Raw genomic sequence first — 26,758 nt, 5'->3', positions numbered from 1 at the left:
AATAAAGCATGAGCAGAACACCAGGAGCGTCTTTCCAAGCTTCTCAATGAGGACATTTGTCTGAAGCTAAACTGGACCAGCGACGTCAACGTCATTGATGGACCAATATTCACAAGCTTGATGGAACAAGTTGCTTTTTAATGAATAATCTTTATTTTGAAGTAAACCAGGATTACTTTCCAAGCACACAAAACAAGTTGTGATCTTTGGTTTTGATGGAGATTTTTTCCAGGAGTTCTGATTGGAAATGTTTCCGAACACACACGTCTCCATGTTTGACGATGGTAGTCACCTTTGATGCTAGCCCAAAAAGCACCAACACTTGTGTCAGTCTATTCTTTACTGCCCTCGTGAGGACAACACCTGAGCAGTTACACAGCAGGACAAAAAGGTCTTTATAACTTTCAATCATAATTTTTGTTTTTTGTATTTTCTCATGTGAGCTGCGATGGAGTTGGAGATCTCCACGTTTCTTTTGTTCTGACCATAATAGTCCACAAACTCTCCATCAGGTCCAACCAGGTACATGATGATGGTGTGGTCCACCTGACAAGCCGAATACATCGCTTTAACGAGAAACTTTAACTGGTTGATGCATGTTGGCTAAAGGCAACTCACGATGTAGTCGTTGTCTTCGTCTTTGGGTCCTTGGCTGTAGTAAACTCTGTAGGATCTGGACACCTGCTCCAATTGAGCGGGGGACCCCGTTAGACCAATCAGCTTTGGTGAAAACTCTGGAAAACACGTCAAATGAGTCCCCGCTGTTTCAACTCGCCGGAATAAGACAAAGCGATCGAGAGTATTTTCTTGTACCTTTGACATACGTTGCCATGGCCTCTGGTGTGTCCCTGTCAGGGTCGATGGTGATGAGGATGGGTGTCAGTTTGGGTAAAGACGTGATTTTGTCTGCACCAAGACCAAGAAAGTGTTGGCTTCCATCAGAACATTCTGACTGTCATTTCAGTAACAAGGTCAGGAGCAGAGGTGGGTAGTAATATGTTACATCTACTTATGTACCTGTTTCTAGAAATTGTATTTGTCACAGTACTCTCGGGACATTCAATCAATCGCAACTGTGTGCTAGAAGCACATTCATCCTCTCATTCAAGCAGGCTTTATCAGTTCCTGCTCACAGACTTTGATCAAATCTAGTCTGATTGATGGAGAGGATAAATGTCTGACTGATCAGACCAGTTGTGATCGATTAAATTTCCTGAGAACACAAGGACTTGGATGCGTTTATCTAAAGACATTTGTCCGTGTAGTTTTAATGCAACATACTTTTTACTTTAAACTGCAGTATTTTTGTGAAGAAGAAATGCTACTTTGACTTTGTTACATCACTACATTCATCATATTTATGATCTGTTGACTGCTTACAATACATTTTAACTAGGCTCGTTAGAGAGACTTGTCACATGACTCTATTTCACCAATCCAACGAAGCCTGGCAGTCACATGACCACACTCAAACTACACACTGGAAAAAGTGACGTGGCGTCATGACTCTTTAATGTTGAAAGAATATTTATAACATGTGTGTCAGTAGAAATGTTCACATTTCAGCCTACAAGAATTCCACTTCCAACCAGAGAAAGCATGTTGCGCTAAGTTTAAGATGTTTCAGCTAGCATAAGCTAAAATTAGCCCTGTTATAACGTCATAAGTGACTGTAAAATGTACATCTTTTGTGGTACATGATGTAGTCGTCTCTCTGTCTCTCTTGGTTGTCAAAAGTATCGATACTCAGATACCAAGTCAATACCAACTTGCAAAAAAAAACAGATATCTGCTTTTTTTTAGTATCAACAGTACAGAATGTCGAACGACACTTCTTCCCTGTATCAATTCTCGGCGCAAGAACGCCTGCTGTCTTAAAAAATTATCCAGCGTTTCCATATTATTCATGGAAACCTGACACAAATCGGGTTTCGCTAGCTCAGGAAGAAATGTTAATGGAAGTGTTTGTAGCATAAGTGTAGGTGTGGCGTAACTGCGCTTCACGACACACCTCATACGCGCCTGCTTTGCCAGAGAATAAGACGGAGCAGAAATGATCCGCTTTGTAGCTAGATCTAGCGAGTAGAGCTACCTATTAAAAATTAAAGAGCATTTATTAAATTATCAAATACAAGCAGTCACAAGTGAGAGTTTAGATCAGCCACCACAAGCCCAGGGAGTGTGCATTATATGGCGTCACATTAGTGCCAAAAATCCAAGCGCATAAAAACTGTTATCGCGTGCTGATTCTCCACTTCGTGCGCGCGCGACACCCTTTTGCGCGCGCATGGTGCCTTTTTGCGCGCGCGCCGTCTCGGTCTGTGCGCTCTCTGTGTACTCCTGGCATCTCTCCTCGCGCTGTCTGTTTCTTTTTGGCACTTTGGGGGCGGGTATGCTTAGACGGCCCCTCCTTTCTGATTGGCTCTGAGCATTTTTCATATGACCAATGATTCTCCAGCGTAGCAACGTTGTAGCCATCTTACCTCGGACAGCTAGCCTCAATCATTACATTGATGTCAATGGTACATGTACTAATTAAATTACCATAACTTGCTCGATTTTCGACCAATTAACAAACGGTTTGCCTTGTTACAAATCGTATTACATGTAGATATGACATAGGATGCTGTACCTGTTGAAATTACCTCTTTCGCTTTAAAAAAAAAAAAGACTTAATTGTAGTTGTGTAGGGTCAGTGTTAGTCAGTTCTCTGATTATTTTAAACTGTTTCAGAATACATTATTAAAAGGCTATTTTTAACATTTAAAAAAAAAAAATTCAAAGATTATTTCATTAATTTTATGGCTGAATCAAAAGAAATTTCATAAATTAGAAAACAAATGTTCAAGAAGAAGTGAAAATATAAAATAATGTTATGGTTGGATGTTATTGCTGGTGGACCAGTTCTGGCTGAAAGATGTGATTATGGTGTTTGTTGTCTTATTATTTATTTGGGTCACATTTTGTATTACCCTGTATTGTGTTTATGTGGTATGAAATAACCATCAGCGCGCGACATTTTTTTATCCACTTCTTCCTCCGTAAATCTTGATACATATTGACGATGACCCGCCCTGCTATACTTCTGATTGGCTCTGAGCATTTTTCGCCTGACCAATCAGAAAGAAGGGACCGTCTAAGCATACCCGCCCCCAAAGTGCCAAAACGAAACATGACAGTGCACAGACCGAGACGGCGCACGCGCAGAAAGGCACGGCGCGCGCGACACGAAGTGGAGAATCAGCGCGCGATAACAGTTTTTATGCGCTCGGATTTTTGGCACTAATGTGACGCCATAGCATTACCACAGCGGGCAGAAAGATGTGTACAACCAACCTTTATCACTTCCATAAGTGCGAAGAAAACACAGCTTTTCACAATGTAAAATAGTTGACTGTTGTTTATGATCATATTTATACACAATATTGTTTGTTTTGATATACTGGGAGGTTACAGAACACTACTATTCTTTTTTTCAATGTATCTTTACCTCTGAGCAGCTGATACTGACATTTAAATCCCCCATCTAAGAACTTTCAGTTGATTTTGGCGGCGCCAGTGGACCGAAGCGATAGTGTTTTGCCTAAAGGAAGACCACACTTCCCATGAGGACTTGCGCAAAACTGACAAGATAACACAGTAGAAACCTCCATATTTTACTCAAACATTATATTTGCAGTTTGCAGTCATTGTTTTTTTCTTTACACAGAACTTTTGAGTTTGTTGGCTGGTCGTGTAGAACTGCAAACTATTGAGCTGGTGGTTATTTATTGCTACCACGCAAATTTCCTATAGTTATCATTAGCATTTTGATTTGAGCATCGAAAGTTACTTACAAGTCCAGCAGCAACAGAGCCAAGGCAGCTTCAATCAGAAATCCGTCATCTTTGAGCTCACGGCAGCGAGTGAAAGCCAGGGCAATGTTGATCCTTGATTGTCTCCCTTTTTCTTATTTTTTTCACCTCATACAAAACGTTTCGTTTCTTTGGTTGTTTTGGAGCTTCTGCCATGATAGCAGTGATTGCACGTAGGCATTCTTTTAGTTTTATGGCGCCACGCAGGCGTTCGCATCAACTTCCGTGTTTTTAATGAATGGGGGAAGGGGGAGTGGTGTATGCCGTAAAGCAAGTCCGCACATTTGTAGATTTTTGTGTGGCAGGTTTCCATCTATCATCCCAAAAAGTATTAAAATATTTTATAAAGGTTGAAAAGTTACTTAGTGCTGCTTTAATGTATACTTTCCAATAAAGTAGTGAATTTAAAAGCACATGGTTTCAGTTTCCTGTACTTTTTGTCTTATCAAACAAGTACTGAGATTTGTGGACATATCGACCACTGAAATTCCAGCCAGGACACTCTCGCAAAAGAGATTTATAATCTGAAGGAGTTGTATCCTATTTAAATAAAAGTGAATGAATAAAAACCTTTCACTGTCCGTTAGCACCCGAGTGAAGAGCATCATATTGAACAGCAGCTAATTTTTTAACGGCCTGCGGCACATTCTAAAAATGCTATAACAAAAAAAACATAAAAAGTGGAAAATAAGAAATAACAGGTGTAATGAAACAAGAAAATGTTGTAATGTTGACTCTAACAACACAAAGCTGCCATGTAAGCAGTTTGTTTTACTTTAAAGCTGTCATTGCGCAAAAATTAATAAAAACGTATAATCGACGGATATATCTGAAGTTGATGGAGGGCAGTGATTCTCAAACTGTGGTACGGCTCCATCTAGTGGTATGTCAAAGAATCACTTCATTAAATATTCAAACCTCTGCCTTGTTTTAATGAATACTTAGGCCTACTATGCTACTGTATTTACTGTTGGTCATTATGGTGGTACTTGGAGAGCCAAGTGTTTTCCGAGTTGGTACTTGGTGAGAAAAGTTTGAGAACCACTGCTCTAAAGATTTAAGTGTTGAAAGTAAAAAATAGTATCCCGTAAATTCCGCACTATAAGCATTTAAGTTTTAGCCGAAGCTTTGAACCCTGCGGTTTATAAAACGGTGCGGCTAATTTATGGACTTTTCTTCGCTGACGACGATAAACCAAATAGTTTTCATTAAACTCATGCAGAAAACTAAAATGGTGTGTTATTGTTTGTGCTATGGTTCCATTATTTGGACGAGTTTGCTCACTGCAGGTGCTGCTAGGTGAATGCCTACATGTGTTTCCTGCTGTTTAAAAGCTTTGAACCGGAAGTACAAGTGCCATTCTGTCTTTTAATCATCCATAGCGTTTCTACTCTTATGAATTTATCACTCCAAGCAACGTTTGTAAGTTTTACAATGTAACAAACAATTCTTACCTACTAAATCGTCCCATGTGTGATGGCTGTAGGAGTGTTTTCATGCATATTTGTATGTGCTATCATAATGTACTTAAGCTAAAGTGGTTAGCATTAGCCAATATGCTAACACGTTTACAAGTGTGTGTGTTAGTAATATTAACTTACAATGGCATTCTTTTTGTATTGTTTCACTTTCATAAATTTAACCAAAATGTCACCGTGGTGTTATTGAGTCAGTTTAGCTGATTGGAGAGCTAGCTTCCGCAGCTAGTGGGTCCATGACGATGACTTTCTGTTTTGTTTGATCAGTCGTTTTCCAGCTACGTTAGAGACACCGTTTGGAAACAATTATGGTATGTAAATAAACATTTACAGAATGTTTGTGTGTAAATAACTCATTTTACAACATGTATATTTGCGGCTAATATTATGGAAGAAATTATTTTTTTCTCAATTTTAGTGGGTGCAGCTTATATACCGGTGCGTTCTCTAGTCCGGAAAATAAGGTATGGGTATATATATATATGACTTATTTTTAACAATTATGAGTGGGGGCCTTTTAGATCCGTGAGATCATAGATTTTATTTGGGGGGAAAAAGGGCATAAAAAATAAAAATGTTAAGGCAACAGATGGATCTGAAGTTGATCTATAGATCGTTGAAAGTAAAAAAACTAAATATATTACCTATTTTTAACACTTTAATGACTAAAGCCCTTGTGGGTCCCTGGGACATTCAATGTAAGACAAAATTGAGAGGAGCCCTAATGGTTACATTATATATTGGTTTAAAAAAAATTTAAATATCAAAATGGCCCCCCGTGCTTTAATTTTTCAGTGTAAAAAGTTTGGACACCCCTGATTTGGAAGAAGAGAAGTAGAAAAAGATAAATGCTGACCAAGTTCCTCCACCACCTCAATCATTTTCTCCAGCTCGTCAGGGCAGATGTCAGGACAGTGAGTGAAGCCAAAGTAGATGAGGACCCATTGACCCAGGAAGTCGTCACTCGTCACCTCCTTCTTCTTGTGGTCCACCAGGGAGAAGGGTCCACCCAGCGCTGGACGTCCTATGGACTTGTTCCTCTCTTTTTCCATCACTGCAATTATTCCCAACGTTGGTGTCACACATAATGTGAACCAGACGTGCGTGATTTCCACTTACTTTCTTCCTTCTCGCTCTTGAAATACTTCATCCCGCCAAGCAGCGCTCCCCCGATGGCGAAGGTTATGGCTAAAGATTTCCACGTCACAGGCTGCAGGGATGTAATGATAAACGGTAATAATGATAACAGCAATAAAACTCCCAACGGTTAATGTTACCGCTTTAAATAGCGCTTGTTATTCTATTCTGTGTTATATGTTGCACGATTGCACCAAGTAAAATTCTTAGTTTGTGAACCCGTTCTCAAACAATGGCCATAAAAACATTGATTCTGATTAAATTAAAACGATAGAGAAACTGTGATTAATAACTGCACTTTGATCAAGGCACAGACTGACTCGTGCTCGATTGCTAGCGTAAATGCTAACCTGAAAGCAAGAGACATTAACATATGTCCCCATAAAGAAAGGACCAATCCAAACTCATACAAAAGGTATTCAATCGTACACATTGAACCTAGAAGCTGTGTTCTCCTAGTACAGAGTCATTGTTCTATACTCTGAGGAGTACGAGACGGAGGTGTTTTTATGATGCATTCAAGGACCGCTGAACAGAATAGGACGCCACAACGCCCTCCAGAAATATAGAGAATAGATTGTATTTGTTATGCACTGTTCATTGGAATAAATAATGAAGCGCTATAGTACAATACTCCTCTCTGAGCTGCCACCTTAACGTGGTAGAGGAGTTTGCGTGTCCCAATGATCCCAGGAGCTATGTTGTCCGGGGGCTTTATGCCCCCTGGTAGGGTCTCCCAAGACAAACTGGTCCTAGGTGAGGGATCAGACAAAGAGCAGCTCGAAGACCTTTATGAAGAAAACAAACAAGGAACCCAGATTTCCCTTGCCCGGACGCGGGTCACCGGGGCCCCCCTCTGGAGCCAGGCCCGGAGGTGGGGCACGATGGCGAGCGCCTGGTGGCCGGGCCTGTCCCCATGGGGCCCGGCCGGGCACAGCCCGAAGAGGCAACGTGGGTCCCCCCTCCAATGGGCTCACCACCCATAGCAGGGGTCATAGAGGTCGGGTGCGATGTGAGCTGAGTGGCAGCCGAGGGCAGGGCACTTGGCGGTCCGATCCTCGGCTACAGAAGCTAGCTCTTGGGACGTGGAACGTCACCTCGCTGGGGGGGGAAGGAGCCTGAGCTAGTGCGCGAGGTCGAGAAGTTCCGGCTAGATATAGTCGGACTCACTTCGACGCACAGCAAGGGCTCTGGAACCAGTTCTCTCGAGAGGGGCTGGACTCTCTTCCACTCTGGCGTTGCCGGCAGTGAGAGGTGACGGGCTGGGGTGGAAATTCTTGTTTCCCCCCGGCTCAGAGCCTGTACGTTGGAGTTCAACCCGGTGGACGAGAGGGTAGCTTCCCTCCGCCTTCGGGTGGGGGAACGGGTCCTGACTGTAGTTTGCGCTTACGCGCCAAACCGCAGCTCAGAGTACCCACCCTTTTTGGATTCACTCGAGGGAGTACTTGAGAGTGCTCCCCCGGGTGATTCCCTCGTTCTACTGGGGGACTTCAATGCTCATGTTGGCAGCGACAGTGAAACCTGGAGAGGCGTGATTGGGAAGAATGGCTGCCCGGATCTGAACCCGAGCGGTGTTTTGTTATTGGACTTTTGTGCCCGTCACAGATTGTCCATAACGAACACCATGTTCAAACATAAGGGTGTCCATATGTGCACTTGGCACCAGGACACCCTAGGCCGCAGTTCCATGATCGACTTTGTAGTTGTGTCATCGGATTTGCGGCCTCATGTTTTAGACACTCGGGTGAAGAGAGGGGCGGAGCTTTCTACCGATCACCACCTGGTGGTGAGTTGGCTGCGATGGTGGGGGAGGATGCCGGACAGACCTGGCAGGCCCAAACGTATTGTGAGGGTTTGCTGGGAGTGTCTGGCAGAGTCTCCTGTCAGAGAGAGTTTCAATTCCCACCTCCGGAAGAACTTTGAACATGTCACGATGGAGGTGCTGGACATTGAGTCCGAATGGACCATGTTCCGCGCCTCTATTGTCGAGGCGGCTGATTGGAGCTGTGGCCGCAAGGTAGTTGGTGCTTGTCGTGGCGGTAATCCTAGAACCCGTTGGTGGACACCGGCGGTGAGGGATGCCGTCAAGCTGAAGAAGGAGTCCTATCGGGTTTTTTTGGCTCATAGGACTCCTGAGGCAGCGGACAAGTACCGACAGGCCAAGCGGTGTGCGGCTTCAGCGGTGGCAGAGGCAAAAACTCGGACATGGGAGGAGTTTGGTGAGGCCATGGAAAACGACTTCCGGACGGCTTCGAAGCAATTCTGGACCACCATCCGCCGCCTCAGGAAGGGGAAGCAGTGCACTATCAACACCGTGTATGGCGAGGATGGTGTTCTGCTGACCTCGACTGCGGATGTTGTGGATCGGTGGAGGGAATATTTCGAAGACCTCCTCAATCCCACCAACACGTCTTCCTATGAGGAAGCAGTGCCTGGGGAATCTGTGGTGGGCTCTCCTATTTCTGGGGCTGAGGTTGCTGAGGTAGTTAAAAAGCTCCTCGGTGGCAAGGCCCCGGGGGTAGATGAGATCCGCCCGGAGTTCCTTAAGGCTCTGGATGCTGTGGGGCTGTCTTGGTTGACAAGACTCTGCAGCATCGCGTGGACATCGGGGGCGGTACCACTGGATTGGCAGACCGGGGTGGTGGTTCCTCTCTTTAAGAAGCTTATGGATGGCTACCAAAAGCGCCTTATTGCAGTGAAACTTGCCAAGGCACATGTATCCAAATATTAACATTGCTGTATGTATACTTTTGACCCAGCAGATTTGGTCACATTTTCAGTAGACCCATAATATATTAATAAAAGAACCAAACTTCATGAATGTTTTTTGTGACCAACAAGTATGTGCTCCAATCACTCTATCACAAAAAAGTAAGAGTTGTAGAAAGTATTGGAAACTCAAGACAGCCATGACATTATGTTCTTTACAAGTGTATGTAAACTTTTGATCGCCACTGTATATATAAGAATTCCTACGTTGCGTTAATATCCCTTATCGCCAATGGGTCGGTAACCAATTAACAGTGATTAACGAAAGACGACTAACCTTTTTCAAACTGTATTTCATGTGTACTTCATGTGTTCTGTGTACAGTGTGACTGGCATACAACTTTTGATTTACACTAAAACTCCATTTTCACTCTTGTATCTAGGACCTAATGCGTTAATTAACTGTAGCCAGTAGCGGCTTAAAGCTCAACTGAACTTTAGATTTTCCCTCTCATCCTTGTGGCGCCCCTTACAGGATGCAACAATGCCCACGTGACCCACAGCTAGGTACTGTAGACGTCGTACAGTAGCTTGGAAAGATTGGTGGGTTGAGGGCGCCCTCTGCTGGTGACGACGACACAGTTACCGAAGGTGCAACTTTTAGTGGACTTTTGTCTGACTTACCCCAGACTTGTTAGGTTGGTCCTGTGATGGTGGAGGAAGTGTGGAAAACCTTGTGGAGCTCTGCTGATGTTGACATTGTGTTGCTCTGCAGGAGTGATGCTGACTCACATCAAACATGAAAGACATTCATTTAATAATCAGTCATCACACACTTTAATACACATCAACGAGCATCCTTGTTTATAAAGCAGCAATTTCAACCTGTGTGAAGTTGAACCTCTTATATTTTAAAAATGTTATGGTATTAATGTATTAGGGATGTCAAAAAAAAATAGATTTTCAGATTAGTCGTGATTCTTATTTGTACTGATTATTAATCGAATAAAAGAACGAATCAAAAAAAAAAATATTTTTTTTTAATCTGTCTTTTGCTTACCTGACTCTCGCCAGATCCTTGTAGTTCGCTGAGCTCCACACAAGGATCTGGGACTTCTCAATAGGAGATGTATTTCAGAAGGCGGGGCCTTGTAAAAAAATAATTGTATGTGATTGGATAAACCACTCGTCCGTTATCTTGAATGACGTGCTACTTCAACCACTCACATGGAAATCAACCCGTGACGCTGATGAGAGCGACGCTGGCAAATCCAAAACAGAACAGCCGACATATTGGATAACGACAGAGCAAAAAGTTCGAACTTTTACTGAAACAACGCAGCAATGTTAGTAGACGATCGATGTCGTTTGTGCAAAGAAAATATGCAGAATCAATGTCAGCACACGACTCCTAGCTGCGTTGTTGTTTGAATCAAACAGTCGCTTCGGCGCTACGTCACATCTATGAAATCCGGCCCGGCGATCCTGATTGGTTCATTATTTTTTGCTATGTTGAAGGAGTTTGCAATGCCCTCGATCCCAGATCCTTGTGTGGAGCTCAGCGAACTACAAGGATCTGGCGAGAGTCAGGTTAGTCTTTTGCAGCCACTCAGGCAAATGATCATATATCTGCTGTACAGATTTACTTTAGAAAAGGGAAGTGTTGGATACTTCTCCTGTTTCCTTATTTGTGTTTGACTTGATTAAATGTTTGGGTAGAATTTTGATAAACAAAACCAGTTTTCTTAGAAGTAATATATACATTTATCAGAGCTGTTTATCTATTTTATGGAGGAATGTAGTTAATCATTGTACTGGCATATAATGTCAATTTAAAAAACGTATGGATTTTGAATTGAGAATCGTTTTGAATCAAGAATTAATTCTGAATCTAATCGTTACCTCCAAGAATCCAATCGAATCGTGTGGTGCGCAAAGATTTACAGCCCTAGTAATTATTCATAAAGAGCACTATAACATGCATCCATCCATTTCTAACGCTTGTCACTTACCGGGTTGCGGGGGGTGCTGGAGCCTATCTCAGCTGCATTATAACATAAACACTATAATAGTTAGTAGAGGTCCCACATCTGCGGTCCCCTCCAAGGTTTCTCATTGTAGCCCATTGGGTTGAGTTTTTCCCTTGCCCTGATGTGGGATCTGAGCTGAGGATGTCGTTGTGGCTTGTGCAGCCCTTTGAGACACTCGTGATAAAGGGCTATATAAATAAATTTTGATTGATTGATTGAACTTTATTTACTTGTGTAAATGGGTAAAGTTCCTGGGGTGGAAAAATACCTATTGTTTTGTATTCCATTTACCAACTTTAATCAAACAAATATGATCTAATAATGTCTATTTACATGGTACAGTTTAGAAATATACTAAACCACTTCTCCATTTTTATAAACTACCTGAAATGTGAAACCTCACACACATCTGTAAAAAAACTCTTGTGGATGTACTACCAGTCTGTGGTTGCCAGTGTTCTGTACTACATCGTAGTGTGCTGGGGGGGGGGGGCAGTACATCTAAGAAGGACAGCTCCAGACTGGAGAAACTGATCAGGCGGGCTGGTTCTACGATCGGAATAAAACTGGACTCACTGGTAACGGTGGCAGAGAAGAGGACTGTGGAAAAACTAGTGAGCATCCTGGATGATGCCAGTCACCCTCTGCATACCGTTATCAGTAGCCAGAGGAGCCTGTTCAGTGCTAGACTGCTTCATCCCAAGTGCAGGACTAATAGACTCAACAACTCCTTTGTCCCACACGCCATTACACTGTATAACTCCTCTCTGGGGGAGAGGGGGGTACTAGGATGACAGGGGATGCAAAACAATAACAGTGCAATACTTTTTCATAACATGGTCAATACTGCCTAGTTTCTCTTGTTATATTCATATTTTACTGTTATATTTTTATTCACATTGTTGCTTTTTATTTTTATTCTTATTGTAATATTTTTCTATTTTGTTTCCATTTATACCCCCATTATTTACTTTTTACTTTTTAAATTCGATCTCAATTCTGTACACTGCTGCTGGAATTGTAATTTTCCTGTGGGAACTCTCCTGAAGGAATCAATCAATCTATCTATTCTACAGGAATATGTAGTTCTTAAAGTTCTTGAACTTTTGGTGGAAAAGGTCTTAATTGACGTCACTAGTCAGAAAATTTACTTTTGAAATAACTTAAAAATCGTAACGATACAAAGGAATGGCAGTTTTATTTTTAATATTTGCAACGATAAGGAGCCACAAAGGTCCTGAGTAGTCTTGGGTTCAATCCCGGGCTCGGGATCTTTCTGTGTGGAGTTTGCATGTTCTCCCCGTGACTGCGTGGGTTCCCTCCGGGTACTCCGGCTTCCTCCCACTTCCAAAGACATGCACCTGGGGATAAGTTGATTGGCAACACTAAATTGGCCCTAGTGTGTGGATGTGAGTGTGAATGTTGTCTGTCTATCTGTGTTGGCCCTGCGATGAAGTGGCGACTTGTCCAAGGTGTACACCGCCTTCCGCCCGATTGTAGCTGAGATAGGCTCCAGCGACCCCAAAGGGAATAAGCGGTAGAAAATGGATGGATGGAAGGAGCCAACTTCACACAGGTGCATACCTGTGTGTACCTAATGAAGTGACCGGCTGGTGTCTAATAAATAATAAAAAAAAAAAGAGTATTTTCATGCAGGTAATGTTGTTGCATGCCGATAAATCGAATGTTTGGGTTATTTATGACACGGACAAGCGGTAGAAAAAGGATGGATGGATGGACTATCTGATATTTTGGAGTATGCGGTGTTAAATATGAATGTTTATCTTGCATTGCTGGCTTTGACCTACCAGGCAGCAGACACTCCTGAACGCTGAGAGCCTGTGTGTCAGTCGGAAGTCTCTCGGAAGGAAAGTGCGATGAAATCGGAGACTTTGTAGGAATTTCGTGTCCCCGACAAGCAGCCTGCAGCCAACGCGGACATGACGAACAACACTCAGCGACATGTTGACCGCTCGCCGGTTTATGAAATGTGTCGAGAGCGAAACAGGAACATCGCGTTCACTGCGCTGCTCACAGATCAGCTCTTCGAACCACAAAAGGTAAGCGGAGACACTTTAACTGCTCTCAGGTCAGTGGACAGGGAGACGCGGAAGGGCTACTCTTCTTCTGGCATTCATTCGAGATTCTGTGCTGCTGCTTTCTAGCGGATACCAAAGGAATTACACGGGATTTACGGTTCTTTGAAGGGAACCGGATCTTTAGGAGAAATACAGGATCGTTATTGTAGTTATTTTACTTTTTTTAATCAAAGAAACAGTCACTACTATCAGTTATAAGATGTAGATCAAAATAATTTTATTTAAACATATATTACAGTGTTGGTGCAAATTATTCTGAAATATTGGCTATGATTAAATAAAAATAATGTTTTCATTGTAAAAATACCATAAGGCGGTGCCATATTTCCATGCTTTGGCAGTGACATCACAAATTGTGAAGTATTTTAACAATATAGAAAAACTATGCAAACTAGAATAAAAAAAAAAAAATTAGGACAAAAACGTGAGTACCATATATGTACTACAATACCACAAAATGCTTGAACTACTACCCTGCAATGATTATGCTGGAAATTGAAGCCAAATAAAATTAAATATATACATCCATCCATCCAGTTTATATATATATATATATATATATATATATATATATATATATATATATATATATATATATATTTCTAAGGTTAAAATATATTTTTTAAATAAATTAAAAATATTGGCTATGATAACATTTTGTTGTATTCATTGTAAAAATACCATAAGGCGGTGTCATATTTCCATGCTTTGGCAGTGACATCACAAATTGTGAAGAATTTTAACATTATAGAAAAAATACGCAAACTAAAATTCAAAAAGTAAAATTAGGACAAAAACGTGAGTACAATATGTACTACAATACCTGCTGGGTGTATGCTTGAACGACTACCCGACAATGATTATCCTGGATATTGAATCCAAATAAAATAAAATATATACATATATATATATATATGTATATATTTCTAAGGTTAAAATAGTCCCCCCCCCCCCAAAAAAAATATTGGCTATGATAAAAAATGTTGTTTTCATTGTAAAAATACCATTAGGAGGTGCCATATTTCCATGCTGTGGCAGTGACATGACAAATGGTGAAGTATTTTAACAATATAGAAAAAATACACAAACTACAATTTAAAAAAAATAAAATTAGGACAAAAACGTGAGTACAATATGGACTACAATACCTGCTGGGTGTATGCTTGAACTACTACGCTACAATGATTATCCTGGAAATTAAATCCAATTAAAATAAAATATCTACATTATATATATATATATATATATATATATATATATATATATATATATATATATATATATATATATATATATATATATATATATATACACACACACACACACACACACACACACACATATATATATATATATATATATATATATATATATATATATATATATATATATATATATGTATATATATACATATATATGTATATATTTTTAAGGTTAAAATAGTCCCCCCCCCCCCCCCCCAAAAAAATATTGGCTATGATAAAAAAAAAAAAGTTTTCATTGTAATAATACCATAAGGCGGTGCCATATTTCCATGCTGTGGCAGTGACATCACAAATGGTGAAGTATTTTAACAATATAGAAAAAATACACAGACTAGAATTAAAAAAAAAAAAATAGGACAAAATCGTGAGTACAATATGTACTACAATACCTGCTGGGTGTATGCTTGAACTACTACTCTACAATCATACTTGCCAACCCTCCCGAATTTTCAGTACCTCTCCCGATTAAGGCACGCCCCCTCCAGGTCCATGCGGACCTGAGTGAGGACAGCCTGTCGTCACGTCCGCTTTTCCGCCATAGAAACAGCGTGCCGGCCCAGTCTCGTTGTAACGTCTACAGCTAATGGAGAGTGGACAACTGCACACACAACATGGAGGAGACGAAGCACAAGAACGAAGAAGATACAGTCATGGCGACGCCGACGCCGAGTAAGAAGAAGAAGTACGCTTGCAAGTTCCAATATGTTTGGAAACACGTATTTGAGTTCATCCAGGACAGCTCGAAGGGGAAGGGGTATGCTGTCTGCACATTTTGTAGGTCAGACTTCTCCATTGAACACGGTGGCCGAATGGACATACTCACTCATGAACGGTCAGCGAAGCACAAAGCGGCGGCAACGCAGCACCGGTCGCAGCCCAGTATTATGACCCATAATCCTGGCCTGGGAGGGTTGGCAAGTATGATTATGGGCCACCTCGCTAAATGGAGACCCGAGGGTGTAACATATGCCGAGACAAAGATGGCTATGCTGATAGCTGCAAGCAACATCCCGTTCTCGTTCGCGGATGTTTTCAACAAATCCGTGAAGGATATGTTCCCGGATTCAGAGATTGCTCGCCAGTACTCAAATGGCAGAACAAAGGCGACTCAAATAGTGAAAGGTAAGTGTTTTTTTTTTTTTTTCAAAGTAAGCAGCAAGTACAGTGCAGTAATATACAACAATTATTCTCAAAAAAAGATTAGAAAAATGTAACTTAAAACATTTGTATGCACGTACAACACTTAAAGGGGAACATTATCACAATTTCAGAAGGGTTAAAACCATTAAAAATCAGTTCCCAGTGGCTATTTTATTTTTTGAAGTTTTTTTCTAAATTTTACCCATCACGCAATATCCCTAAAAAAGCTTCAAAGTGCCTGATTTTAACCATCGTTATATACACCTGTCCATTTTCCTGTGACGTCACACAGTGATGCCAATACAAACAAACATGGCACATAGAACAGCAAGGTATAGCGACATTAGCTCGGATTTAGACTCGGATTTCAGCGGCTTAAGCGATTCAACAGATTACGAATGTATTGAAACGGATGGTTGTAGTGTGGAGGCAGGTAGCGAAAACGAAATTGAAGAAGAAACTGAAGCTATTGAGCCATATCGGTTTGAACCGTATGCAAGCGAAACCGACGAAAACGACACGACAGCCAGCGACACGGGAGAAAGCGAGGACGAATTCGGCGATCGCCTTCTAACCAACGATTGGTATGTGTTTGTTTGGCCTTAAAGGAAACTAACAACTATGAACTAGGTTTACAGCATATGAAATACATTTGGCAACAACATGCACTTTGAGAGTGCAGACAGCCCAGTTTTCATCAATTAATATATTCTGTAGACATACCCTCATCCGCTCTCTTTTCCTGAAAGCTGATCTGTCCAGTCCAGTTGGAAATGCATCTGCTTTGAGTGTCGCAGGATATCCACACATTCTTGCCATCTCTGTCGTAGCATAGCTTTCGTCGGTAAAGTGTGCGGAACAAACGTCCAATTTCTTGCCACTTTCGCATCTTTGGGCCACTGGTGCAACTTGAATCCGTCCCTGTTCGTGTTGTTACACCCTCCGACAACACACCGACGAGGCATGATGCCTCCAAGGTACGGAAAACAGTCGAAAAAACGGAAAATAACAGAGCTGATTTGACTCGGTGTTTGTAATGTGTTTGAGAAAATGGCGGATTGCTTCCCGATGTGACGTCACGTTGTGACATCATCGCTCCGAGAGCGAATAATAGAAAGGCGTTTAATTCGCCAAAATTCACCCATTTAGAGTTCGGAAATCGGTTATAAAAATATATGGTCTTTTTTCTGCAACATCAAGGTATATATTGACGCTTACATAGGTCTGGTGATAATGTTCCCCTTTAAAGACCTTCAGTATATCAGCATGTGGAATTAAATTATGAAATGGATTAAGCAAAGCAATCAAACAATGTACTGACATGATCCACTTCAAGAAACTCTTCAAACTTAAAGTGTTTACAAAGTACAAAGAAGAAGAACCATGATAAACATTCTGAATTTATTTCATCCATCCATTCTTTCCTTCTCAAAATAATCTTACTTATCTCACCATATGAAATATAACTTACTTCACCAATTTTTTTTTTTTAATTGTAATTACTTATGGAATATATAAATATATTAAGAACAGGAAGTGAACAAAAGCTTTAGCAACTGTTATGTAAAAGAAAAGGGGTAGGATTAAAAAAGTTCTGCTTCTTCCTACTCCTTTTCGAACATGTTGAAAAGAGAAACTGAATATTGTGATGTATCATGTTGTATGCTTGCATGTTCGAAATAAACTCAAACTCAGTACAGTTAGTAGAACAACTGTGTTTTCATCACTGTGTATTTGATAGGTGCCATTGCCCCGGAATTGGACAAGGAAGTGATCGAACTGTGCCAAAACCAACCCTTTGGTCTGATGTGTGATGAAAGCACAAGCAGAAACACGGATAAAGTATGTATTTTGTATTTACACTTCTCTTGTAAAGTCATTTTGTGGCTGCTGTCAGTAGGGATGATACTCGAAACCGGTTTTCCCGGTTGTTCGATAAGAAAAGAACCGAGTCCTCGGACTCGAATCCCTCTTTGAGAATCGGTACCCGTTATCGAGACCACTATAGTAAAGAAAAAGAGTTGGTTGTTTATTCGAATCCCGTCCCGACCAGAAATGCTCCGTGGGACATCACAATAAATGACGTCACGTAGCTCAGTCATTAGGCGCAAATAGCGAAAGCAGGAAAAACAATGGACCGGAAAAAACGCTTCAAGGTGTAATAAAGTTCAAAACAAAAGGTATAATCCAATGAATAACTTTACTGAGAGATTTGAGCAGGGTACAAACACATGACGAACACTTTTACGACTAACCGGAAACATAGCAACCAGGCTAGCAACGCACCTCCTTTATGGCAGCTGTCGCAACGTTCTTAAAGCAACCGCAGCACATGCATATATATACACAACATATATGACATGATCTCCCTTTTTTAACTTTTGTTTTTCTTTCCTTATAAACAAAACAAAATCACACTGTATATGTGTTGGTCTGTCTAATTATAAATAATGCAGACGAGGCGTGTTGGCTGAGTTCTTGACGTTTACTTTCACAGCGTGCTCATAACCTCATTCTTAGCTGCCAGGTGGCGACATGCAACAACACTTTTCGGGGCTAGCGTATGCTCGTCACTCCCGTTGCCTGCTGGGTAGTGTAGTTGTTATTTTCCCTAGCTCATGACATCACATCTTTCCCCCGATAAAGAAATAATGTTAACTCAAAGTGTATTTCATTTTTTAGCATTGTAACCACATTTGCAAACAACTTTTCTCTTCATAGAATTTTCTTTCAATAAAGAAATAAAGTGCAAACATGTCAAAGCATCATAACAAACAGTTATGTCAAATAGCAGCAGAAGTGCACTTTTTGGAGAGCTGTATTATTTTCAGTTTTGTGCCCAAGGGACTGATTTTATTTAACACTATATTATTATTTATACACCTATAGTGATCACAGAGACAGGTTGTTTTTGTGTTACTGTATATATTTGTTTTTCTGAAAAATCCCACTTAATATACTTTGGGTAACAACAGTCAATATTTATTAATTTTATTTTTTTAGTGGGGTAACAGTCAATATTTATGTATTTAGTAGATTTTATTTTTTTCTTATATAATAAAAGTGAGCTTTTGTTAAACCAAATATTGTGTGTTTTTTTCCATATACAACAACGTAGCTAGACTCAATAAGAGAACCGATAAGGAATCGGTTCGATAAGAGGATTCGATAATAGGCTCGAACTCGATAATTTCTTATCAAACATCATCCCTAGCTGTCAGTGAAAATTGCTCTCTAAATATATATATATATTTTTTTTTTTAAAGGAGTTTGTGGTATTGGCCAGGGTTTGCGATCCGAAAACTCAGGAGGTGGTGACGAAGTTTCTGCACATGCCAGGGTGCAACATTGGCACAGCACAGAACCTCTTTGAGTCACTGAACACAGTGCTAAGGTAAATGTAAATTCTCTAATGTGTAAATGTAAATACATTACAATATGCCAGGAGACAGACCACTAATAAGTAATGTTGTACTTTGTTTATTCCTAGTGACAGAAAAATTGACTGGGGAAACGTTGTGGCATTTAATAGTGATAATGCCAGTGGCATGAACGGGGAGCACGATTCTGTTGTCAGCAGAATCAAAGACATGCAGCCATCCCTAATTGACATGGAATGCATCTGTCATCTGGTCCAGCTGGCCACAGAATGTGGCATTAAGGCTCTACGCCAGCCTATTGAAGACATCCTCAGCAGTATATATGCTCACTTTGACATCAGGTAAGCATATTGATATACCGCATTTTACACTTGCACATAAGTTAAAGGCCTACTGAAATGCGATTGTCTTATTTAAACGGGGATAGCAGGTCCATTCTATGTGTCATACTTGATTGTTTCGCGATACTGCCATATTTTTGCTGAAAGGATTTAGTAGCGAACATAGATGATAAAGTTCGCAACTTTTGGTCACTGATAAATCCTTGCCTGTACCGGAAGTAGCAGACGATATGCGCGTGACGTCACAGGTTGTGGAGCTCCTCACATCTGCACATTGTTTACAATCATGGCCACCAGCAGCGAGAGCGATTCGGACTGAGAAAGCGACGATTTCCCCATTAATTGGAGCGAGGATGAAAGATTTGTGGATGAGGAAAGTGAGAGTGAAGGACTAGAGGGCAGTGGGAGCGATTCAGATAGGGAAGATGTTGTGAGAGGCGGGTGGGACCTGATATTCAGCTGGGAATAACTAAAACAGTAAATAAACACAAGACATATACAGGTAAAAGCCAGTAAATTAGAATATTTTGAAAAACTTGATTTATTTCAGTAATTGTATTCAAAAGGTGTAACTTGTACATTATATTTATTCATTGCACACAGACTGATGCATTCAAATGTTTATTTCATTTAATTTTGATGATTTGAAGTGGCAACAAATGAAAATCCAAAATTCCGTGTGTCACAAAATTAGAATATTACTTAAGGCTAATACAAAAAAGGGATTTTTAGAAATGTTGGCCAACTGAAAAGTATGAAAATGAAAAATATGAGCATGTACAATACTCAATACTTGGTTGGAGCTCCTTTTGCCTCAATTACTGCGTTAATGCGGCGTGGCATGGAGTCGATGAGTTTCTGGCACTGCTCAGGTGTTATGAGAGCCCAGGTTGCTCTGATAGTGGCCTTCAACTTTTCTGCGTTTTTGGGTCTGGCATTCTGCATCTTCCTTTTCACAATACCCCACAGATTTTCTATGGGGCTAAGGTCAGGGGAGTTGGCGGGCTAATTTAGAACAGAAATACCATGGTCCGTAAACCAGGCACGGGTAGATTTTGCGCTGTGTGCAGGCGCCAAGTCTTGTTGGAACTTGAAATCTCCATCTCCATAGAGCAGGTCAGCAGCAGGAAGCATGAAGTGCTCTAAAACTTGCTGGTAGACGGCTGCGTTGACCCTGGATCTCAGGAAACAGAGTGGACCGACACCAGCAGATGACATGGCACCCCAAACCATCACTGATGGTGGAAACTTTACACTAGACTTCAGGCAACGTGGATCCTGTGCCTCTCCTGTCTTCCTCCAGACTCTGGGACCTCTATTTCCAAAGGAAATGCAAAATTTGCATGGTTGGGTGATGGTTTGGGGTGCCATGTCATCTGCTGGTGTCGGTCCACTCTGTTTCCTGAGATCCAGGGTCAACGCAGCCGTCTACCAGCAAGTTTTAGAGCACTTCATGCTTCCTGCTGCTGACCTGCTCTATGGAGATGGAGATTTCAAGTTCCAACAGGACTTGGCGCCTGGTTTACGGACCATGGTATTTCTGTTCTAAATTGGCCCGCCAACTCCCCTGACCTTAGCCCCATAGAAAATCTGTGGGGTATTGTGAAAAGGAAGATGCAGAATGCCAGACCCAAAAACGCAGAAGAGTTGAAGGCCACTATCAGAGCAACCTGGGCTCTCATAACACCTGAGCAGTGCCAGAAACTCATCGACTCCATGCCACGCCGCATTAACGCAGTAATTGAGGCAAAAGGAGCTCCAACCAAGTATTGAGTATTGTACATGCTCATATTTTTCATTTTCATACTTTTCAGTTGGCCAACATTTCTAAAAATCCCTTTTTTGTATTAACCTTAAGTAATATTCTAATTTTGTGACACATGGAATTTTGGATTTTCATTTGTTGCCACTTCAAATCATCAAAATTAAATGAAATAAACATTTGAATGCATCAGTCTGTGTGCAATGAATAAATATAATGTACAAGTTACACCTTTTGAATGCAATTACTGAAATAAATGAAGTTTTTCAAAATATTCTAATTTACTGGCTTTTACCTGTATATACTCTATTAGCCACAACACAACCAGTCTTATATTTAATATGCCACAAATTAATCCCGCATAACAAACAACTCCCCCCTCCCGTCCATGTAACCCGCCAATACAACTCAAACACCTGCACAACACACTCAATCCCACAGCCCAAAGTACCGTTCACCTCCCCAAAGTTCATACAGCACATATATTTCCCCAAAGTTACGTAGGTGACATGCACATAGCGGCACGCACGTACGGGCAAGCGATCAAATGTTTGGAAGCCGCAGCTGCATGCATACTCACGGTACCGCGTCTGCGCATCCAACTCAAAGTCCTCCTGGTAAGAGTCTCTGTTGTCCCAGTTCTCCACAGGCCAATGGTAAAGCTTGACTGTCATCTTCCGGGAATGTAAACAATGAAACACCGGCTGTGTTATCCGGCACAACAGTCAGGGGGTGCATTCTACGGCGGGGGTGCGTTATCCGGCACAACACCTGCCGCAACACACCGCTTCCCAACTACAGCTTTCTTTTTTGCTGTCTCCATTGTTCATTGAACAAATTGCAAAAGATTCACCAACACAGATGTCCAGAATACTGTGGAATTTTGTGATGAAAACAGACGACTTAATAGCTGGCCACCATGCTGTCCCAAAATGTCCTCTACCATCCGTGACGTCACGCGCAGGCGTCATCATACCGAGACGATTTCAGCAGGATATTTCGCGCAAAATTTAAAATTGCACTTTAGTAAGCTAACTGTGTTGCAATGTTAAGATTTCATCATTGATATATAAACTATCAGACTGCGTGGTCGGTAGTAGTGGGTTTCAGTAGGCCTTTAAAAGAGCCTCTGTGCCACAATTTGACAGTTATTAGATGTTATCTTGGTTCCCTGGCTTTTCATTATTTAACAATTTTTTGTTTGTTTTTTAACCTTTCTCAACTTCAGTGCCAAACGTTGTGAAATCTTCAAAGAGTTTGTGGAGTTCACAGACTCAGAAACTCTGAAGATACTCCGATACTGTGCAACCAGGTGGCTCAGCTTGCTGACTTGCATAAACCGGGTGCTCAACCAGTGGGATGCACTGCAGGCATATTTTGTCAGTCATGACGATGTGGAGAAGCCTTGCAAGGTGAAGATGCTGGCAAAGCATTTGACCAGCAAGAAGACAAAGTTCTTCTTCCTCTTCCTCTCCCAGGCTCTGAAACCACTGGCAGAGTTCAATGTTATGTTTCAGGTCAGCCAGCCTATCAAAAGATTAACTTAAATAATTATGATAAATATTGCTGTTATCATTTTTTTATAACTGATAATCAATGTGTTTCTAGGCTGAAGGAGTGATGGTTCATAGGCTGCACCGGGAGATGACCAGCCTGGTGAGAAGAATAATGGGAAGATTTCTCCCTGCCAGCCTTATTGCTGATGTCCCACTGAAGGACATCAAGTTCAAGGATGCCAGCCTACAGTTGCCAGACAGCGAACTCTTTCTTGGAGCAGCTGCACAAAGCCTCTTGGAGGACAACATGGATGAACTTTACTCCTCTGTCCCAATGATGATCAAGTAAACAGGATTATTGTGTTGTCCAAGTCACCTTTCCTCCTAAGAGCTGACTAACTGATATCCCATCATACAATGGCTGTAATTTTTGATCTGATCATGTGTCACAGGGCAGTGAGAGACTTTTTTGTAGCTGTGACCACAAACATGATGACTGCATTCCCCCTCGACAACATCATCCTCCAAAACCTGACCGTGTTGGACCCAGAGTCACGGCATCAATTTTCCCCAAACTCAGGTGCATCCCCTTTTTTAATTGATGGCTGTAGTTGTTTAATAATCAACTTCAGAAGTTATAGATGATAAGACTAGAGAAAACAATTATATCCCCAGCTCACTTGTGCTTAATTTGCTCATTTTCATTTGCAGTTATAGAGTTAGGGAAAAGTCTGCCGCAGCTGCGATTGGACCTGGATAGCCTCCGGGAAGAAGTAGTGGAGTACCAAGTGCTTGGCAGGGAAGATCTTCCTCGGGAAGCAAGGATTGACCGGTTTTGGGCCATGCTAGGGAGAGATGGAAGATTCCAGACTCTGGTGCATTTGATGAAGGCACTTTTGTGCGTGCCACACAGCAATGCATCATCAGAGAGGGTGTTCAGCATGGTTAGAAAGATAGTGACAGAGAATAGAACGAGGATGGACCATTCAACCCTAAACTCACTCCTTTCCTGCAAATTAAATTTCACAGATGCTGCCCATACCTATGCTCCTTCAATGGCTGTGCTACTGGCTGCAAAGCACTGCACTTTCAAATACAACAAGGACTAGAGGAGTGTTGTGTGTGTGTTTATATGTGTAAATAAATGAACACTGAAATTCAAGCATTTCTTTCTTTATATATATATATTATATATACATTTTATGTTTTATTTATATTATATATATTTTATTATATATGTATTATATATACATTTTATGTTGTATTTATTATATATATATATGAGAAATACTTGAATTTCAGTGGATTCTAGCTATAAATATACTCCCCGCCCCCCCAAATCTCCCGAATTCGGAGGTCTCAAGGTTGGTAAGTACCGTATGCTCTACAATGATTACCCTGGAAATTGAGTCCAACATTTTTTTTTAAAATAAAATAACATATATATAACATTTAAGGTTAAAATATTGTTTTTATATTTTAAAAAACAGTTAAAATTTTTCTTTGACTCATTGGCAATTATCGATGCTAAATTTGCAAATGCAAAAAGAACGGTTCTCATCGTTCACTCAAAAGACTCAATTCGTTCATGAACGCCACATCTCCATGACATTCCTAGTAAATAGTCAACAATTCATGTTTTAATAGAATAAATCATACAGTGAAAGTAATTATAATACAGCACAAATTCCGGTGCAAAACATTAAAGTGCTTCTTCATTGGTTCATTGATGGACAGTGGACTGCGTTGACCTGTTATCGCTTGCTAAATGGCAGTGGTGCAGTGTGTGGGCCAGCTGGACCTGTTCTTGTGGTGCACGTGGTACCAGCACACGAAGGGGAAGATGGTGATGAGGACGCCCGCGGACACTCTCAGCTTGCCCACAGCGGACCTGACGGGCAAATACCTGGTTCAGAGATCTATTCAAAACAAGACGTGACCTTCAACACGTTCACCGCACCTTCCAGAGTGGCGACACAGGATAAGCCACATCACCGTCAGCATGAGGCCAGACATCTCTCTAAAAGGACAAAGACAAAGAAAAAAAAACCAAAACATCAAGTTTCGTATAAAAATGCAGTTTATGGAGCAGCGTGCGTGACCACCTGCCCTCTTCCTGCTGGAAGACGTCTACTGGGTTCTCTTTAGAGAGTTTCCATGCCATCATTACAAGGAATCCACCGCACATCGTCATGTGAAGGTCGGCCACACGTCTCCATGGCAACGTCTCTGCAGTCATCAATTACAGTGTTTCAAACAAACTCCCTTTCATTGAGGGAGTTATGGCTGCCCTCAGAGGGCCGCTTGTTACAGTTAATATATGATATATATATATATAAATATAAAATATATATATAAATATAACATATAGATACATAAATATATATAATATATAAACAAATATAAATGTATCAAATTAAAAATATTTAAATATACCAAATTAAAAATATTTAAACATCAAATTAAAATATATAAATAAAATATATATACATAAATAAAAATATAAATGAATATATATAGTGAATTATAATGTATAATCGCCTTATAATATTCACAATCCCTTCTTGAATTTGATTATCTAATTTTTTTACATACAAATTGATGGATAAAATGTTTGCTTTTGAAATAAGTCAGGGGGAAAAGCATTTTGTTATAACAAAAATGTTTGAAATATACATTAATAATACAGGGGTGTCACAACGTTTTCCAACAAGGGCCACGTACTAAAATCTTACATCTTTATTTTGTAAGCAGGAATGCTAAAAATAGACGTTACCTGTTTTCAGCTTTGTTTTGACAAAGTGTACTATTACTACTACAGGGGTAAAATAAAATGTGTAAAAATAACCCAAGAAGAAAAGGTAATGTAATGAGAATGAAAGCTCACCATAAGTTTTGTCTTTAAATATTTAATATACGTCCTATTTTATCTTTTTTTTTCAACAAATAAAAATAAAATCTAAATGGCCCCCGCATACTTTGACTTTTCAGTATGAGACCCTGAGTTATTAATATCACATTTTTAGCCTTTTTCTACATTACATCACAATTCGTGGCTCGGTTTTCAAATTTTTACTGTTGTTTTTTTATCCAAAAACATTCTTCAGGGCGCACTTTGGACACCCCTTTCTTGATATAACGTTTTTTGCATAGTCAAGTTCAAAAGACAGTCAAAATTGAAAGTACAAATACGGTTAAAAACAATAACGCAAAGCTTCAAGTGTCGAGAAACTTGTAGTGTCACACTAAGACCACTTGAGGACGCTGTGTGCAAACATTCACTGTTCCTCAGAGAGGAAGTCATACTGCGCAAAAGAACGATTTAAAAAAAGTTGCATGTTAATTTATAATAATGCTGCTGCGCTTTATTAATATTTGTTATTACCTGTCACCTGGTGTTTGAGGCCAATAAGTGCACACAGGAGCGCGGGAACGCCGTAACCGACCTGAGACACAACAACAAACATTAAAGCTTATAATTAAACGGGGAAAACTAATGCAAAGTGATCAATATTGACTATTTTATGAGATATTTGGCTTGTCTGCTCACCATCCACAATGCAGCGTCTGGGTCGTTAATCTGACAGTTCAAAGTACAAAATTACTGACAAACAAGTCAACAAACAACCTTAAGAAAGACGCGAATCTCACCTGCACGTACGTCGCAAGGCCGAAGAATAGCGACATGAGGACATTGCACACTCGCCAAATTATCAGCAGCAACGTTTTTGTGCTGATTGATGAGCTGAATTGTCTCATGTTGTCACTGGGCTCACGTTCCCGCCCGCACGGGACGTCGAGGCACTCACGTCAAGTGCACCGTCGGCAACTTCGGCTTTTTATTTCCAAACAACGAATTTACTTTATTTTTAATTTATGTATTATTATAAATCTCTTTTTATATATTCTTATCACATTACACATTAAAATCATCTTGTCTAAACTCTAATTTAAAAATATTTTTTTATTTTTATTTTTTTACTTCCGGGTTTGTTGGTCTGGGTGTGTAAAAATAATATTAAATAGCAATAAAAAAATATTAACGACATTTCCGTGTCGCCGTTTTT

General features: G+C 40.5%; 3 protein-coding genes across 4 annotated transcripts; 1 reads left to right on the top strand and 2 right to left on the bottom strand.

The window, feature by feature from the left end:
• Positions 1 to 117: 117 nt before the first annotated feature.
• sco1 (synthesis of cytochrome C oxidase 1) lies at positions 118 to 13,313 on the bottom strand. The gene is made up of 7 exons (XM_061981483.1): positions 13,017 to 13,313; positions 9,863 to 9,961; positions 6,452 to 6,542; positions 6,189 to 6,386; positions 814 to 906; positions 619 to 734; positions 118 to 546 (listed from the first exon to the last, which is right to left on the bottom strand). The coding sequence occupies exons 1-7, from the start codon at positions 13,170 to 13,172 to the stop codon at positions 409 to 411; spliced, it is 891 nt and encodes a 296-aa protein (XP_061837467.1). The 5' UTR covers positions 13,173 to 13,313; the 3' UTR covers positions 118 to 408.
• A 1,779-nt stretch (positions 13,314 to 15,092) lies between these two features.
• LOC133620583 (zinc finger protein 862-like) lies at positions 15,093 to 23,810 on the top strand. 2 transcript variants are annotated; one of them, XM_061982169.1, is made up of 8 exons: positions 15,093 to 15,694; positions 17,454 to 17,554; positions 18,979 to 19,106; positions 19,203 to 19,433; positions 22,424 to 22,712; positions 22,804 to 23,036; positions 23,144 to 23,271; positions 23,403 to 23,810. In XM_061982169.1, exons 1-8 carry the CDS (start codon positions 15,184 to 15,186, stop codon positions 23,798 to 23,800), a joined length of 2,019 nt encoding a protein of 672 aa, XP_061838153.1. In that variant the 5' UTR covers positions 15,093 to 15,183; the 3' UTR covers positions 23,801 to 23,810. The 2 variants fall into 2 exon arrangements, with proteins under 2 accessions (XP_061838153.1, XP_061838154.1); XM_061982170.1 differs by lacking the exon at positions 15,093 to 15,694 and having other exon boundaries at positions 17,455 to 17,554; positions 18,999 to 19,106.
• Positions 23,811 to 24,309: 499 nt separating this feature from the next.
• tmem220 (transmembrane protein 220) lies at positions 24,310 to 26,718 on the bottom strand. Its single transcript, XM_061981480.1, has 6 exons — positions 26,343 to 26,718; positions 26,242 to 26,271; positions 26,077 to 26,137; positions 24,797 to 24,920; positions 24,652 to 24,711; positions 24,310 to 24,582 (listed from the first exon to the last, which is right to left on the bottom strand). Exons 1-6 carry the CDS (start codon positions 26,448 to 26,450, stop codon positions 24,456 to 24,458), a joined length of 510 nt encoding a protein of 169 aa, XP_061837464.1. The 5' UTR covers positions 26,451 to 26,718; the 3' UTR covers positions 24,310 to 24,455.
• Between the last annotated feature and the right edge of the window lie 40 nt (positions 26,719 to 26,758).

Source organism: Nerophis lumbriciformis, linkage group LG24 (assembly GCF_033978685.3).
Source record: "Nerophis lumbriciformis linkage group LG24, RoL_Nlum_v2.1, whole genome shotgun sequence".
Lineage (NCBI taxonomy): Eukaryota > Metazoa > Chordata > Actinopteri > Syngnathiformes > Syngnathidae > Nerophis > Nerophis lumbriciformis.
This window is presented reverse-complemented; position numbering and strand designations above follow the sequence as displayed.

What these genes read in the sequence shown, in the direction of transcription:
- LOC133620583 (XM_061982169.1), top strand. Translation starts at nt 15,184, where the DNA reads ATGGAGGAGACGAAGCACAAGAACGAAGAAGATACAGTCATGGCGACG. An exon ending in TCACTGAACACAGTGCTAAG is followed by an intron (nt 19,107 to 19,202) that starts GTAAATGTAAAT and finishes GTTTATTCCTAG; the next exon opens with TGACAGAAAAATTGACTGGG. An exon ending in TCTGTCCCAATGATGATCAA is followed by an intron (nt 23,037 to 23,143) that starts GTAAACAGGATT and finishes CATGTGTCACAG; the next exon opens with GGCAGTGAGAGACTTTTTTG.
- tmem220 (XM_061981480.1), bottom strand. Translation starts at nt 26,450, where the DNA reads ATGAGACAATTCAGCTCATCAATCAGCACAAAAACGTTGCTGCTGATA. An exon ending in CCTCAAACACCAGGTGACAG is followed by an intron (nt 24,921 to 26,076) that starts GTAATAACAAAT and finishes TGATGACTGCAG; the next exon opens with AGACGTTGCCATGGAGACGT. An exon ending in CTGTGTCGCCACTCTGGAAG is followed by an intron (nt 24,583 to 24,651) that starts GTGCGGTGAACG and finishes TTTGCCCGTCAG; the next exon opens with GTCCGCTGTGGGCAAGCTGA.
- sco1 (XM_061981483.1), bottom strand. Translation starts at nt 13,172, where the DNA reads ATGTCGCTGAGTGTTGTTCGTCATGTCCGCGTTGGCTGCAGGCTGCTT. An exon ending in TCAGGAGTGTCTGCTGCCTG is followed by an intron (nt 9,962 to 13,016) that starts GTAGGTCAAAGC and finishes GATGTGAGTCAG; the next exon opens with CATCACTCCTGCAGAGCAAC. An exon ending in TGAGGTGGTGGAGGAACTTG is followed by an intron (nt 907 to 6,188) that starts GTCAGCATTTAT and finishes GTCTTGGTGCAG; the next exon opens with ACAAAATCACGTCTTTACCC.